This window comes from Callorhinus ursinus, unplaced genomic scaffold (assembly GCF_003265705.2).
Source record: "Callorhinus ursinus isolate GAN/ISIS: 27379988/994484 unplaced genomic scaffold, GSC_fseal_2.0 scaffold4, whole genome shotgun sequence".
In the NCBI taxonomy this organism is placed as follows: Eukaryota; Metazoa; Chordata; class Mammalia; order Carnivora; family Otariidae; genus Callorhinus; species Callorhinus ursinus.
Window position 1 is genome coordinate 141,497,125 of NW_027397066.1, and position 17,883 is coordinate 141,515,007.

General features: G+C 35.5%; 1 protein-coding gene and 1 pseudogene across 2 annotated transcripts in view; one reads left to right on the forward strand and one right to left on the reverse strand.

Moving 5' to 3' along the window:
* SPOCK3 (SPARC (osteonectin), cwcv and kazal like domains proteoglycan 3) overlaps nucleotides 1–17,883 on the reverse strand; it is a 466,791-nt gene that overhangs the window by 312,855 nt on the left and 136,053 nt on the right. For both annotated transcript variants that reach the window (XM_073892466.1, XM_025874422.2), the window contains exon 3: nucleotides 1,311–1,356. In XM_073892466.1, the coding sequence (XP_073748567.1) occupies nucleotides 1,311–1,356 (46 nt within the window). The remainder of the gene's footprint in view (nucleotides 1–1,310; nucleotides 1,357–17,883) is intronic.
* Nucleotides 9,950–10,644, forward strand: LOC112826204 (large ribosomal subunit protein eL19-like; annotated as a pseudogene).

The window sequence follows — 17,883 nt, forward strand, 5'->3', positions numbered from 1 at the left end:
TTGTAGTTCAACAAATGATCACACACACACACGCAAAGCCCAAACCATCTTTATTGTAATTGGATGCACCAAGTATGGCAAATTTAAGTGTTAACATCCATTTCATGGATAATTCTGATTTTTTCAAGGTTTATGAATTCATCATAAAAATTAATTTCCCAAGAAAGTTCACAAATATATCTCAGTCTGTATGTCATTTTTTTATTGCTTGTCTTTTAGTACATTTGGCTTGACTTATATTATTAGTGAAATAAAAAATATTTTTTTAGAATTATAAAATGCAGATTCCACAAATAAACACTCTAGATAATAATAGTGAAATCACATGAAGTACAGCAAAAAGAAATAATATTAAAGGGGGGATTGGATGTGAATGTTTCAGACTACAGGCTAATATCAATGTCCCTAGCTAGGTCCATCCAGGTTGGTTCTCACTCAGAGAAATTAGCTGTTATAGCATTCATTGCACATATTAAGTAAAAAATGTGAAGACATAGCAAAATTCCCTAAGATTCCCTTAATATCATATTACAACTCATTCTTAAAAATAATTTCTATTTTTAAATGGTCGTACTTCAGGAGATAATATCTTTTGTAAGGTTATTATAGTCAATGTAAAGTAGAAATTTCTTTTGTACCAGACTTAAAAAGGAAGAGTCTCTGGTTCTAATAGTGTAGAATTTAGCAAACAAAACTGTTTAATTATTTATATCATTATGATTGCATTGCACTTGATGTTTCTGTTCCACATCTTCCTTCCCCATGCATCTTTCCTGCTTTTCCTTCTCAAGTACATAACCAGAAGTACAAACGGTGTATGGAGGCAGGAGAACCTGTTTTACATATGATTTTCCCTTTTGGGTCTTATTAAGACCCTAACTGAGTCTAATTACCAGTCAATACTGCTTTAAATGAATGCTTTTATTAATTGAAACACAGATTGCAAAGTCATTTGTTTTAAAATTTTGCACAAATAAATCTATGTCCTGCTGAATGCGCTTGGGTATATTTGAAAACTGGATGAAGTGACTTGTATCAGCTAAAAATAATGGGCACGATAAAGTTCAGAAACCGAAATCAGTAATCTAAGATATGTATCTAAGAATGAAAGACGTTCTGACATAATCATATCTAATTCACTTATTACTGACTACATATTCTGTAATGCAATTAATTATTATATGATTTTTCCACTATCTAAGCTTTCCTACTTAGTATTTTAAGAATTTAACAAACAATAAATATCATGATGAAAGTATAGTGATTATAAACATGTGAAGATTTTTATTTTAAAATAATTAGATTCTTACCCTGATCGAAGGCCTTTCCTGGACTCCAAGTGTGGAAATAATCATCCTGAGGAGGAAAATAATGTGAATTGAGTGTATATGAGTAATTAAATTGTAAAGATTCATATAAAATCTAGAATAAAATATGAAATACAGAAGCTGAATACAAACCTCTACTTCCTGTAATGGCAAGCAGCAAATTATAAAATAAATAAATAAATAAATAAATAAATAATAAAAAATAAAAAAAGGAACAAGAGAAAAACAGTAGTTATCAAAAAGGAACACATTGTTTACATGTTATAGAAATGTTTTTCAATAAATGTGTTCATTTTCATTGCAAGTCAATGTTTACTATAATAATTTAATTATATTTGATTGCCACCTCACCTAAATATTATAATGTAATACTTTCAGTCGCAATTCAATGTGCAAGAAACATGCAGTTAATTACCCTAAGCTAATAAGCTATAAAAGTATCTTACCAGTTTCTAGTTACACAACTTCATTTTCCACTAGTACAATAGTAAATGGAACCATCAATACAGCAGCAAAAATACCAAGTGAGTCTGCTCTAGCTCATATAGTATAAATTGACTTTATGTAAATCTGTCACATGATAATGGAATATTTAAGGAGTTCATCAAAATGCAACTGGAAGTTTGAAAAAAATTCACACCTAATTAAATCTTGCCTAAAGTTTAAATCTTTGATATGGAAAAGAATCATTACAATATACTTACTATATATACATGTAGTAAATACGACTATATAACACTAAGATGAGGCAATGCATACTTAGATTTTTTAAAAAGCAAAACACATTGACTAAATCTATTGTATTTACTGGTTTACCGCTCTAAAAGCCTTGTAGATGAACTGATACATATCATATTTTATGGTAGATAAAACAAATTTAGCTGTTCAAATTAATAAGCTATATCATATTTTATGGTCAATAAAACACACTTAACTATTGAAATTAATAAGCTATTTTCACTATAGTAAGAAAGGGCAGTACATCATGGTGAGGCTCCTTGACTAAACATTTCCTAACTCCACACTCTTAAACCCGCTGAAGTCAGTGCTTTGGAAATCTACAAAACCCAGGGAATCTAAAAAGGTCAAGTAGAGAATCTAAAAAGGTCAATCTTCTTTCTAACCTCTTTGCTAAAACCTCCTTTTGTACAAAGAAGAAAATGTAGCACCTTTTAATTATGGAAATAAATACACTTCCTAACTTATTCAAAAATTTTAAATTTTTAAAAAGCAAAACCTTTCCTTATTGTGACTAATCACTCATCACCACATTCTGCATTCCCACCTTACCAATTTTAAATGAAAGAAAAAGAAGAAAAAAAAAACTTCAGAAATCATCTCTGTCAATCTTTTATTTAGGTTGAGATAGGGTTATGTTAAGACAGTGGCATGTTATGGCAGTCTACCCTGACAGGTTCTGCAATAAATTACCTAGGATCAGAGGAAGGGAAGAAAACATCACTGGATAATTAAATAAATACTGATTGCTTAGGCTTTCTTTAAAATATCTTTGTAAAAAATTTATAGAATGATAGAATTCTTAGAAAATTAAGCTTCCAAATTAAATTCCTCCACTCCAGTCTCAAAACTTTGGCTGAGGACCATAATACATTCATTTAATGACTTTTATTTTTTTTTAATTACATCTTAACTATGTGGGGATGATGACTAGTACTCATTCAAAGCATGGAGAGGAGTTGGAATTTCTCCCTGAAGCATAACAAAATAAAACAAGACAAAACACAAAGCAAAACTAAACTAAACTAGACAATGAGAATGAGTGGTGGATTTGGAGAACTTAAATTTAAGTCTGACTTTACCACTTATTAGCTGTATTACTTTAGAAAATGATGTAAACCTGGGCACCTGCATGGCTCAGTCAGTTAAGCATCACCTTCGGTTCAGGTCATGATCCCAGGATCCTGGGATGAGTCCCGCGTCTGGCTCCCTGCTCTGTGGGGAGTCTGCTTCTCCCTCTCCCTCTGCCCCTCTCCCTGCCGCTCCCCCCTACTCATGTTCACTTGCTCACTCTCTCACTCTTTCAAATAAATAAATAAATAAATAAATCTTAAAAAAAAAAAAGAAAGGAAATGATGCAAACCTCAGATCCTGTGACTAAAGTTGGGGGCAAAAAAATACCTGCTTATCTGACAAAGGTGCTGGGGGGATTAGTTATTTAAAAAATGTAAATATCTGCACAATATCTGACATAAAGGAGCTGCTAAAGCACACTTGCTGATCGGAAACACCAGGTTCATCTCTGTTAGTATCTCTGAGCAACATCACCATTGGACAACCTTTCATTACTGCTAACAAAGTCCTTTAGTTTTTCTGGTTGCTTAGAAAGAACTATGAACTCCTCATAACATTTTTGAAACTGAATGCCCTCCAAAATATCGAACATTAGATGCAGTGAACTTTTTTTAAAGCCTACCTTTATGATTGTAGTTAGTGCAAGAAGGCAAATTTTCTACTACCACTTCAGACTCTTCTGAAGTTGTACAGCTATCAGGGACATCCCCCAAGAAGGTGTGGGTAAGTTTTCACTGCTGTAGTTACTCCATCCATATAAATACCAAATAAAAGTAGAAGAAGGAATAAATGTGAGAGTGACATCATTAGCACTGAAGCTAACAATGTGAAAACAACATGTTTGATACAACACACAGTGTTTGAAATACCCAACATCTGTACAGATGAGCAGGAATTAAGTGGAGATAGATAGATAGATGATAGATAGATGATTGATAGATGATAGATGATAGATAGATAGATGATAGATAGATAGATAGATAGATAGATAGATAGATAGATAGATAGATGATAGATAGATAGAGGCAAAATATAGCCTCAACCATATTTAAATAACTTCCTTCAGAATAACACAATCATCACACCTGTCAGAATGGCTAAAATCAAAAACACAAAAAACAACAAGTGTTGGAGAAGATGTGAAAGATGTGAAGATAAGGGCATCCTCATACATTGTTGGTGGGCATGCAAACTGGTGCAGCCACTGTGGAAAGATTTAAAAAGAGAACTACCTTACAATCCAGTAATTGCACTACTGAGTATTTACCCAAGTAATACAAAACCACTAATTTGAAAAGATATATGCACCTCTATGTTTACTGCAGTATTATCTACAATAGCCAAATTATGGAAGCAACCCAAGTGACCACGGATAGATGAATGGATAAAGAAGATGTGGAATACATATATACAATGGAATACTAGTCAGTCATAAAAAAATTAAATCATGCCATTTGCAACAACACAGATGGAGCTAGAGAGCATAATGTGAAGTGAATAGGTCAATAAGAGAAAGACAAATATCATACAATTTCACTCATATGTAGAATTTAAGATTCAAAACAAACAAACAAAGGAAAAAAAAGAAAGACAAATTAAGAAACAGACACTTAACTACAGAGAACAAACTGATGGTTACCAGAGGGGAGGTGGAGGGGGGAAATAGGTGAAGGGGATTAAGAGTACACATCATGATGAGCACTGAGTAATGTATAGAGTTGTTGAATCACTATATTGTACACCTGAAACTAATAACACTGTATGTTAACTATACTGGAATTAAAATTAAAAACTTAATAAAAAAAGTAACCAGTGTTATCTCATTTGAAGTACGCCATTTTCTAAGATTGCTTTACAAATAAGAAATACAAATCTTGGGGGAAATAAAGAATAACACACTCATGCTAGGTTAGTTTGGGGCCATAGCTATCTAAAAATTTATAATCATAATGTAAACCATGAAACTAGTTCTTTTGGATAAGTCAAGAGCAATGTCAATGTCTGGCCATTGTGGAGATCTGACACAGTTTAGAAAAGCAGAGTAATTAGCCTATCAACTATTTTTAGATATTTTTCTTTGTGTTCTCACATCACTAGACTTTTTTTTTTCTGAAAATGGTTTTGCCTCACTAAATCTAGGAATTTGCCAGAATAAGAGATAAAAGTATTTTCATGTAGGTGTTCGCTAAGGCACAATTCCTTTTGTCTCAGAAAGCTTTGTGTGAATATTTGTTGTTCTCAAACTTCAGTTTAGGTCAAAAATAAGCCAACCTGGAATTGAGAAAACAAGTGCAAGAAATGCCCGCAGAGAAATTCAGGCTCAGAGGATCAAAAACAAGCCAACCTGGAATTGAGAGAACAAGTGCAAGAAATGCCAGCAGAGAAATTCAGGCTCAGAAGACACAAACATATAGGGAATTAGGGAGAATGTTTCGGGCCCCTAGTCCTCTTCACGGGAGGAGAGCCTGGGCCAGAGGTCCCACACTCAAGGATTCCATTTATTCCTGAGGAGCAAGTAAATCAGTAAAAGGTTTATATTTAGGGGAAACATAAAAGACAGGAAGATCCCTAATTTTTAACCTTTCAACAACAATTTTGTTTTTTGATTTAAATCTCTAGAATCAAAGCAAAGGTAAGTATAATAAGCTATTGCTTCAATTATTGACAAAAACTTGGTTAGCCTTTTTATATGTACACAAAAGTGAAGACCCTATGATGATACTCATGTGAATCTATGTTGAGGAATAGAAAGTTAAATTTCCTAGGATTTCTGTATTTTGTGATTATGTTCCCCAAACCTTCTTGCACAAAACATCAGAATTTCCCTACTAACATTAAGTCTTATTGCTTCCTGTGTTTCTTTTTTTTTTAAAGATTTTATTTATTTATTTGAGAGAGAGAGAATAAGAGAGAGAGACAGAGCACGTGAGAGAAGAGAGGGTCAGAGGGAGAAGCAGACTCCCCGCTGAGCAGGAAGCCCGCGGGACTCAATGTGGGACTCCAGGATCATGACCTGAGCCAAAGGCAGTCGCTTAACCAACTGAGCCACCTGCTTCCTGTGTTTCAATAGCTAAGCCAAATCATGAAGCACTGCTAGTTCTATAAGCTAAAAAATAGCAATGGAAATCTGCTTTTTTTTTTGAAATATGTTATATATTACGACAAACTCATTTACACATTTCACTGTATGATAGGAAGAATGCCTTGTCTGATAGTTAGGCCAGTCTATTTCACAAAAGGGGAAAGCTCCCTGTACAGAAATACTTAACACATGATTAGATCACAAGATAGAGTAAATAAGTTTTGTCTAGATATAAAGGAATTATCTATTTGAGACAAACTATCTGCTTCAGGCCCCAAAATGTCACATTTATTACCCAAGTACCACTCATTTTTCCAAGTGATGTTGTAGGAGCCTGAAAGAATTCATTTATAACACTTTGGTGAGCCCTTTATTTTTCAGAAAGCACTTTATGCTCCCTGACTCACCACAGATTAAACACATAAATAAAATGAATTGTGCAAAAGGGCAGTGCCATTGAGCGAATTCCTCAATTGTCTCTGAACATCTCTGCAAATTGAAGTTAAACTCCCTCAGAATATATATGGTCACTTTTACCTTGATATACAAAACTTGTAATTCCTTAATATCAGGGAAAGACACAAAAAATACATTGTCTTAATAAATAAAGTAAGGACTTTAAAATATTGGGAATCTTCATTATAACTATAAGGACACTAACACACATAAAGAAATTGAGTAAAACAGTGACTTGAAGTCACTGTTCTCTTACCCCATACCAGGAGCTGTTCTATAAGCATCTGTAAGAGGTAAGTGTTTCTAATAACACTCCTATTTTATAGATGAGGAAAATGAAGCAGAGAGAGACTAAATAATCTACTCAAGCTTATACAGCAGGTTAGAAATACAGGTGGGACTTGAACCCCAGAAGTAGGGCCCAGGGCCTGTAGGCTTAAACATTTCTCCATACCACAAATCAGCAACTATGGCCCATGGGCCAGTCCCCACCTGTTTATAACTGAAGTGTTATTGGAACACAGTCACAACAATCTTTTTACACCTTGTCTATGTCTGCTCAGATGCTTACATAGCAGAGTGGAGTAGTTACGACTGAGACCATAGGCCAAAAAGTTGGAAGTCCTGCCAAGCTGGTCTTATACTGAGAAAGACCCCTGTACTACTATCCTATACGGTGCTACCCCCCATAAAAGAACATTTATTTGAAAATGAGAAAACAATGTTCAATGGAATACCTATTTCCGCATAGAGAAACAAAATTTTTTGAAGGAAGAAAAAGTGTTTACGGTGTTTAATGTTCCGGATCTTTGTGATTCAATCCTCAAATCGTAAAGCTTATAAATTTTCCAAGTACTTCATTTCCTCCTTCTGACCATAAATATATCCTCTAGCTTTGGATATAATCTACAGGTGAGTGGGCCATATTTTCAGCACAAGAAATCAAGACATATAATTTAGAACCAAGTAAAAATGATTCTCAAAATCTTTATGATATGCTATATTAAAAAAGTGTTTTAGGAGTAGGTTACAAATGTGGTATTCTATATGACATCATGATCCTCAATTTAAAGTGGAAACCAAGGGATAAATTAAGGTAAAATGCCTGCAGGTATCATAAAAGTGTTTCTAATTCTAGAACACTTCTCAGATTAGTAAATCAAAACTATAGTTATTGTACTTATTGGAGCAAATTGTAAAATATTAATAGTAAAATAGTAGCCAATAATGCAAATAATAAAGTATTATTTACCTATTTATTTCATACCCTTTTTGTATTTATAACAGCACTTTGAGTGTTCATAATTGGTAATTAAAAGAACTACTTAACTAAATATTGAATATAGCACAAATATTACAATTGTTCATCATATCAAATGTAAATAAGAAGCACCTGGGTGGCCCAGTCGTTAAGCGTCTGCCTTCGGCTCAGGTCAGGATCCCAGGGTCCTGGGATCGAGGCCTGCATTGGGCTCCCTGCTCGGCGGGAAGCCTGCTTCTCCCTCTCCCACTCCCCCTGCTTGTGTTCCCTCTCTAGCTATGTCTCTCTCAGTCAAATAAATAAATAAAACCTTTAAAAAATGTAAATAAAAATAAATTTATATAATATGAAAATGTTAAACACATATTATGTCTGATATAAATCCTTAGCATATTTAGTCAATGAAAATGTAGTACTATTCAAAATATAAGGTAAATACTGTGTATAATAAAGAAAAGTTAATCATAAATGAAAGCAAATTATTATTTTTAGAATGTGCTATCTTAAGAAACAAAATGTATTAGTTATTTCATTATTGAATCAAGAATCTATTTCTGTGCTTTTCTCCCTCTCTCACAGCAACAAAATAAGCTCTTCAGACTAAGTAGTAGGAAGAATATATTTATAAGTTAACTCCAGTTACTTCAACTGGGTCCTTTATCATGGTTGATACCTGTGAATACATTTTTGAAAATATCTATTTTAAACACAAATTGGAAGCTGTTTTTCTCACTTTGAATTTTCATTATTGTTTTGAAGGCAATTTTTTATTTGGTTTTACTATTATTATTATCACTTGATTTCATCATATATACATGGAGATTCTAATGCATAGTGGCTAGTATCTATAGTAAGAGTGTTTATATTCATAGCTCACTGGTTTGCAAAATCTTGGATCTAAAGTATGACTTATCTGGCCCTACCAGCTTTGCTTTGTGACTATTATCTTCTCTTCCCTTTTCAGCATTACAGAGAAAGAAAACTTTCTAAAAAAAATGAAGCTTTGCTCAATTTAAAAATATAGTGCTATGTATATATCTTGGGGTTTGTCCCAATATTTAAGTTTTAGATTTCAGATGTCTTAAAACACTGATGTAACAATAATACCATCAAAAAGTCAGCACAGTAGTTTTTAAAAAATAGCCCAATATACCGGAAAGTTACAGTCAGTAGTCAAAGATTATATGGAAGATGGTGGCTAAAAAACAGTCCCCAGGAATCCACTTGATTCCCTGTGCACTGGTAGTAGATGAAATACCTCCTCTCCTCTTCTTAAACAAGGCCATATTGACTGTCTATGGCTGCATACTAAAGTATGCCACAATTTAGTGGCTGTTTATTCTGACAGTTTCCAGAGGTCAAGAATCTTTCACAAGGCTGCAGTCAGAGTGTCAACCAAGGCTGCCTTCTCTTCTGAAGGTCTGACCAAAGGAGGATCATCTGAACTGTCATGTAGTTTTTTGCCAAGTTTTCTTTCTTTCCTAACTTTTGGACCAAGTGCTTCAGCGAGAGATATCTAATAGAGAAGGTGGCCTCTTTAAAGCTAATTTCAGAACGGCGTCCCATCACTGTTGTACTACTTTATTTCTTGGAAGTGAGTCACTAAATCCAGCTCAAAGACTAGGTACGGGCATCACTGGGGGCAGTCTTGAGGTTCTATACCACAGTGGGGTGCTGGAAACTCTTTTTTTCATTTGACACTTCATTATTCTAGTGTCAACATTTTCAAGAAAAAGGGACTTCAAATCTCATTCATTCTTTAATTTCAGAATTCAGTAAACCTCATTGTGTATGCCTGTTCTATATAGCAGTGCTTCAAAAACTATCTTCAGTAAAGAATCAGTTTTATTTTTCCAAATCTACTACAGAACAAGTCTTTTGTAAAAGAGAATAAGATGAATTGCTTGAAAAATGAAATAAAAATAGACACATAAAATATGAACCCAAATTCATTACTATTAGAGTTAATATAATTTTTTTTTCCTCTCAAATTGCTATGGCATTGAGTTCTTTCCTTTCGGCGCTGCGGCCGCAGCCATGAGCATGCTCAGGCTTCAGAAGAGGCTTGCCTCCAGGGTCCTCCGCTGCGGCAAAAAGAAGGTCTGGTTGGACCCCAACGAGACCAATGAAATCGCCAATGCCAACTCCCGTCAGCAGATCCGAAAACTGATCAAAGATGGGCTGATCATCCGGAAGCCTGTGACTGTCCATTCCCGGGCTCGGTGCCGTAAAAACACTTTGGCCCGCCGGAAGGGCAGACATACGGGCATTGGTAAGAGACAAGGTACTGCCAATGCTCGGATGCCTGAGAAGGTCACCTGGATGAGGAGGATGAGAATTCTGCGCCGGCTGCTCAGAAGGTACCGTGAATCTAAGAAGATCGACCGCCACACGTACCACAGCCTGTACCTGAAAGTGAAGGGGAACGTGTTCAAGAACAAGCGGATTCTCGTGGAACACATCCACAAGCTGAAGGCCGGCAAGGCTCGCAAGAAGCTCTGGCTGACCAGGCTGAGGCCCGCGGATCTAAGACCAAGGAGGCTCGCAAGCGCCGTGAAGAGCGGCTCCAGGCCAAGGAGGAGGAAATCATCAAGACTCTGTCCAAGGAGGAAGAGACAAAGAAATAAAACTCCCTCTCTTTTGTCTGTACATAAAGGCCTCAGCAGGAACACAGATCAGTTACTCAATAAAACCAACCTTCATCTCCTTCTCAAAAAAAAAAAAATTGCTATGGCATTTTTTTCAATCCTTACTCCCAATTTCTGTACCTCTTCCACACAGACTGTAGACCAGCATCCATCTGTGGACCATACCTCACAGCACTGATTGATATAATATGGGGGATGGTTAGACATATGTCTCCTAAACTTCATGCATCTAGGTTTGCAGTTTTTTTCTGATAAAATGGTGTGAATCCAGTGAATAATAAAATGCCACAACTCCAAATGTCTGAAAATTTTTATCTAATTTGGTAGTTGTAAAAAATTATATTACAATAATATTTTCCTTATAACAAAGAAGAGAGATAAAATCAATAATATTTTGCTTCTAATTTGCAAGTGATTTAGGACACACATCAGTTCATTCTCTCTTGCCTTAGACTATAGTTTTCAAAAAGCAAAAACTATCAACAAATGTAATCATGGGAAAATGTGTTTGCACATTAAAACTTACATTAAAATAAATCACAGTAAAATTTTATGACACAGGTAATCTTATAAAGAATCATGCAGTTTATAGCTCTAATTATAATAAACTACACACAATAGAAAACTTTAAATCACCCTTAAACTACACATGATAGAAACCAATACAAAAATTATAATCTGCATGACTGCTAATCGACTTTTTTACAATAAGCAATCTATAGAATAAACAAATTTTTAAGAGAGCACAAACTGCTTTTATGAGGTGTCTGCTAATTAAGTAAGTTCATGCCTCACTGTGAGACTTTTTATCCACTAAGCACACTAATAGATAAAATATATAATTAGGAAGTCAGAAAAGGGTGACTTCAGATATCAGCAGCCAAAAATTACAAACTTTAAATTTAGTCTTTTTAATAACTTAGATTGCTGTTTTACACTCTTTTAGCACCCTACCAGCAAAAATCAAATTACCACAGTTATATCAAGTCCACACATAAGAGATTGAAGTAAAATCTGACACTTACATGTAAAAGTAGCTCAAATCACCAGAACATTTTTAAGAGAACAAGATTCCACTTAGAATAATCTGATGTAAAGCAAGAAATACTGTATTACAGATGTTTTAAGTTTAAGAGAAAGTTTTACACATCTGAGATATAGAATATACAATTCTGCTTCCTTTTTCCTTTTTCTGAATGTACACAAAAACGAACAAGTTTTTAACATAGCTCAATGGTAATGTTTAACAAATAATGTCTAGTTTTATTGGTGATCTGGGCTCCTCATTTGTCCTTTAATAAGGCCCAAAGTAAGTTTTAAATAGCATGGAAGAAAAAATTAATATTACTAACCACTGTAATATATTTCATATATTTGGTTTCATCTTTTATTACACTTAATTATTGTATTGAGCCCATTTATAAAAGGAAGAGAGAAAAAAATGGAAAGAAATAAGGAAGTAAGGAGATAAGGGAGGGAGAGAGAGAGGGGAGGAAAGGTGTTTTTAGGCAAATGTTCATGTAACACTTTTTACGTGCCAGGTACCATGGTAGATGGTACATGGTACATGGTAGATTGGCCACTAGAAGATGAAAAGACATAGATATAGTCTCTCTTCTCATGTAATTTACAGTCTATAAAGACACAGTCATGGTAGGAACATAATGTATACAAAGTGTTAAATCTGTTTCATCCTGATATAATCAGGGTCAGAGTACATAGCCTGAGAACTGCAGCTTGAAAAAGGGCAAACAGAGATGTGTCATGCAGAAGCACCAGCAAATTAAAAGACATGTAGGTAGACACAAGAAAGCACAGAGAAGTCAGAAAACTGCAAGTAGTTTCAGAATATGGGATCATAATGTAAGTGTGTATCTATGTGTGCCAGAATCACTAATCATAATTGTGTGTGTGTGTGTGTGTGTGTGTGTATGCAGGTGTAGGAGGATCAGGTATGTTAGAAAGGAATGGTGATGGGGTGGGTGGTATAGAATAGATACGGTGGCTAGGCAGATAGGTAAATTCATAACCAAAAATTCAGATTTGCTACTGCAAGATATATATTTTTCCCTTTACTTGCAGATTCAAAGCCAGTCTGAATGTCTTAAGGTTGTCACATGGCTTCTAGAAACATTACAACATTGGTATATTTGCATGAGTCCTTAATACCTACACAAAGTCCAGAATCATAGACTAATAACAATAAATTCACCACAATTTCTAATAAAGTAATTACTCTATACCAGTCATTCTTTAAACATTGTAATTACCCTGTGATATAGGTATAATTCTTTACCTCAATTTACAGATGAAGAAAGGCTATGAGACTCGTCTCCCAGCCAGGGACAAATCCAAACCACCTGCTTCTGGAGTCCATTCTCTTAAACACTTTTATTATGCTTCCATTTCCTAAGTTTTAATTTTGTTAGTTAATTTCCAAATGCAAGTAGCAATCTGTCATGCAAAATAATTTAGGAATTCCAACCTAATAATAAATAAATCAGTGAGCAAAATAATTTAAGTTAGAATTCCTAAATTATTTGTGTTCGTTGATTTATTTATTATTCTCCAGTTCTAAGGAAGAAGGTAAAATCAGTGAATAAAATAAAGTGTCATTGTCTTCCTGGAGTTTAGAGTCTGACATTGGTGCTATTACATATTACAGTTCTATATAATGTTTATGAATAACAAAGAGATTCTATAATCATTGGAAAGATACCTTTTTTAAAAATTTATTGTATTTTGATATTTACACTGTATTCTTTGTTTCTCCAAATGGCATTTGGGCAAATGTGAGGGGGAAAAAAAAAAAAAAAGAAAAATCTACCCTAGTTTTCATAAGAGTATGTGTGCAGAAATCTTAGGTGCAAGCTCAAAAATACTGTCAAATATAAATATGAAACTTTTGTGAATGTCTGAAGTACATTTTAAAAACACAAAACTAAACCTTGTTGCTTTCTTCTACAAAATGTGCTAGTTTTCAAAACTTTCAAAACTATTAATGACTTTTCAAAGCTTCACACAAAATTGTTTTGTCAGTATCCATTCATGAGGAACGACCTATATCCCTTGATGGAACCTAATTTATGTCCCTTGCTGTGTTTTCTTTGAACATTATTGGATTTAATTATCTGGAATAAACTGTTCCTCTTGACAAGAAATACTGCTTCTTGGTTTTATTCCATGTCTGTAGAAATTTAGAAGCAAGATCCAACATGGAGGGAAAGGGGGGGGTAGACTAAACAAACCGAGAAAATAGATGTCCACAGAACATGGTGAAAAGAGCCATTTCCTTAGTTTTAATCAGTGATTAGATGCCAAGAACACATAGGAAAAAAATCAAATGCAATAGCCAGTTTCTCTGTGTTGTGTGATTAATATTGCCAGTCAATTGAATCTTGTAAGCAGTTGAGAATGTTGTTAATTACAGTCCGGGGGGAAGCAAATTCAATATCAAACACTTTTAAGCAAAAGTAAATAGGATTTTATGGTGTTGGCAACAGGAATGTGTTTCGAGCAGTGCTGAGTTACTTCATACGTTAGCATAGCTGTTCATGGACTTAGTGATATGATATATAAAACGTACTCTAATGTAGGTATTACATTAGATCAGAACTGTGTTTGTCAGCTTCGCGGTAAGATATATGTCCTATAAAGATAAAAGGGTTCAGACAGTTGAAAAAGCAGTGAATAGTTAAAAATCTCTGTAACGAAAAAGGTAAGAAAATCTCTCTGGCGGGGAGCAGGTAATCCCTCACTTAGAAGGGCTCTTGCAAATGCATCGATGGCAAATTCTCCTTCTACAAATGTTCTCCACTCCTACAATTTCTTCAACCTGATTATTCATGTTTTCACCCTTAGATATAACCATATTTGTCCCTAATAGTCAATTTCTTATGGTAAGATATTCCACATTCTTAAGTGGGAAGGGGCAGTTTCCCACCAGTGTCGTCCCAATCTAGTGACATATGTTCTGTTGTACTAGGAGCCACGGAAGTGAGAGATAGTTTAACGAGGTCAAGTGACCCTGGGAATGCCACCTGCAAACAAGTTTCTAACACTCCCAGTAATTTGTTATTCGGATTGATAAACTCTCCTTTTATATTGCAAATGTCCCCTGAGTGCATGCAATCAGTCATTCCTAAAAAGCAATTACAGTAATGTTAGTAGTACTAGATTCTCAGTAATGGGAATGACCTTTCCTCCCATGCCCGCACCAAAGGGAAATATAAAGGGCAAAGGAATTTTCAAAGTCATTTTAGGAGAGCAGAGCCCTGGAAAGAAGTCTACGCAGTGTTTGGAAATCTATAGGGCAGCTTGAGGGGATTGGGTTAAGTGTGAGATATAGAAGCATAAGTGAAATGGCAAAAATCTATCATCTGCCATGCAATTTTGTCTCCGATTTTGGAAATAAAACCATGATATTTACCTCCACCTACCTGACACCTAAAAACAAGTTGTGATTACTTCCTGTCAGTAAGGATAGGCTGAAGCACCCACATGGAAAATCGAAAGGAGTCATTGTGATTGCTGTATTCTATGTCACTTCTTGTCTTGATGATGAATCCCTACCTTCTAGGCAATTTTAGGAAGCTCACCCCATAAATTCCTGTTCCTGCCACTGTTCAGGCTTTTGGGGCAACACGGTACAGCAGAAAGTTTAGGAATAATATAGCCATGGATAAAACGTCTAGTTCCACAATTAACTAGTGAAGTATACTAAAAAAAAGCTACACAATTTTAGCTTCAATTTCTTCAAATGAAAAACTCTGGATGATATCACCCTTACAGGGCTTTTCTGGATATTAAATAACGGAACATGAAAATATACCAAGTTCAGTTTCTGGCATTTAATGAGCTCTCAAATGAATAAAGCTTTGCTGTTTTCTTTTGGACTCCCAAATAATTTTAAAATTAAAAATTGTCAGCACTCCCCTGACAATGAAAGTTAATACTTTCATAGCTTCAACTTGTAGTTCATTCATTCACTCACTCACTCACTCACTCATACATGGAATTGTAATTTGGTATATTAATATGTAAGATGTTAATGTCTAGCTAATATGGAAAAAAAGACATTATACTATATAGAGCCCCCACTCCCCAAAAAACTTTTGTTTAAAAAACAAACAAGAGCGGGCGCCTGGGTGGCTCAGATGGTTGGGCGTCTGCCTTCGGCTCAGGTCACGATCCCGGGGTCCTGGGATCGAGTCCCGCATCGGGCTCCCTGCTCCTTGGGAGCCTGCTTCTCCCTCTGCCTCTCTCTCTCTGTCTCTCATGAATAAATAAATAAAAAATCTTTAAAAAAATAAAAAATAAATAAAAAACAAACAAGAGCAGAAAAGTTCTTTCACCACAGTTTCATGTTCTGTCAATTAACTCTCCCTCTGGAGAATGTGAATGGGGACTGTATGAAAAACTAAATATTTGAAAGCAGGAACACCAGTGGGAATACCTGAAAGAGAGAGGCAATGACAGAGCCAAAGTTAGGAGAAAGCCAAAAGGATGCATAAGTAAAACATATGACTAATACGAAGTTTTGAAAGCAAAAGGATACGTACTGAATAAAGCAGTGGGATCAGAGAAAGAGCAGAATTGAGTCATATTAAAAGATAGAAAAACAAAACAAAACAGAAATTGAGCAGCTCCTGTCTCATCCTGAATGACATTCCTTTCCAACCACCCTTCCTAAAGACAAAATGTAGTATGGTTCTTGCTCTTCCCATTAATTCCCTGTGTGTCTTTCTTATCAATACATGCATCTCCATATTCAATATCTAATACTTAAGGTACCGGAGGGAATTTCTATCCTAACAAACAAAAGTCTAATAGATAAATCATCTGAATGTAATTTAATTTAAAGTACTTTGGTAAGAATAGTCTGAATCACAGTTAACTTAAGTTTGTATAAACTCTGGGGGTGATTAATTAGAATTTGAATTACCCTAAACAAGAATCAACATTGTAGGGACAGCTGTGGACTCACTGCAGATTTTGGGATGAAAATCTACATAAGATAGTTCATTAATTTACCATACAATATTCATATGTCAGATAGAAACTGCATGAGCCCTGGGGTGCCTGGGTGGTACAGGTCAGGTCGATTGAGGGTCCTACTCTTGGTTTTGGCTCAGGTCATGGTCTGGGGTCATGGAATCCAGCCCCACATCAGGCTCCTGTGCTCAGTGCAGAATCTGCTTGCATTTCTCTCTCCCTCTACCCCTGCCCCTGCTCACTCTCTCACACACTCTCTCAAAAATAAACTTTTTTTTTTTTTTTTTTTTTTAAGAACGGAGCCTGGGATGACTCAGGCAGTTAAGTGTCCAACTCTTGGTTTGGGCCCAGGTCATGATCTCAGGGTCCTGGGATGGAGCCCTTCATCCGGCTCTGCGCTCAGCACAGTCTGCTTATGGATTCTCTCGTTCCTTCTCCCTTCGCCCCTCCCCACACTCATTCTCTTTCTCTCTCTCTCTCTCCCTCTCTCTTAAATAAATAAGTAAATCTTAAAACAAAAGAAGATTTTTTTTAAAAAAGGAAGAAAGAAAGTCCATGAGTCCTAAGGCCCTTGTGAGATCTGTTTGGTTCTGTATATCCTTTCACAGAAGAAGTTGCCCCATATGACCAGAAAATGGGCTGATCTCACCTCCTCATCAGGGTTCTGAAAACTACAGCCCACAGGCAGAAAAAGGCCCCCTGACTGTTTTGTAAATAAAGTTACATTGGAACACAGCTCATTGGTTTACATATTGTCTTCCAGCTTCTTTGGGGACTTCAACAGCAGAGTTTAGTTGTTGTGACAGAGACCACATCACACAGAAAACCTAATATATATATATATATATATATATATATATATATATATATACACACACACACACACACACCTGGCCCTTCACCGAAAAAAGTTTTGTGAGCTGTGCTTTACATCACTGTGTTCTCAGTGGGAACCTCTCCTGTAAGGAGCTTGTTAGATTCTGAGGATTGAGGATGCAAGGGTTTCCAAGCACATACGAGCAGGTAGTATGACAGTTTTTGTGCCTGCTGACTAAAATGAATTTGGTAAATTTGGCAGAATATGGCTTAAGACTTTTTGTTCTCACCTCTTGGTGAGGTTGAGGGAGCAGTGGCCTCTACTGCCCTATAATGAGTTCTTAACAGTAGCAACACCAATCCTAAAAGAGTGCCAGGCTAGCAGGGCTTTTTTTTTTTTTTCCATTAAGAGAGAGAGAAAGGAAGAGAGAAGGAGAGAAAGGAAGGAAGGAAGGAAGGAAGGAAGGAAGGAAGGAAGGAAGGAAG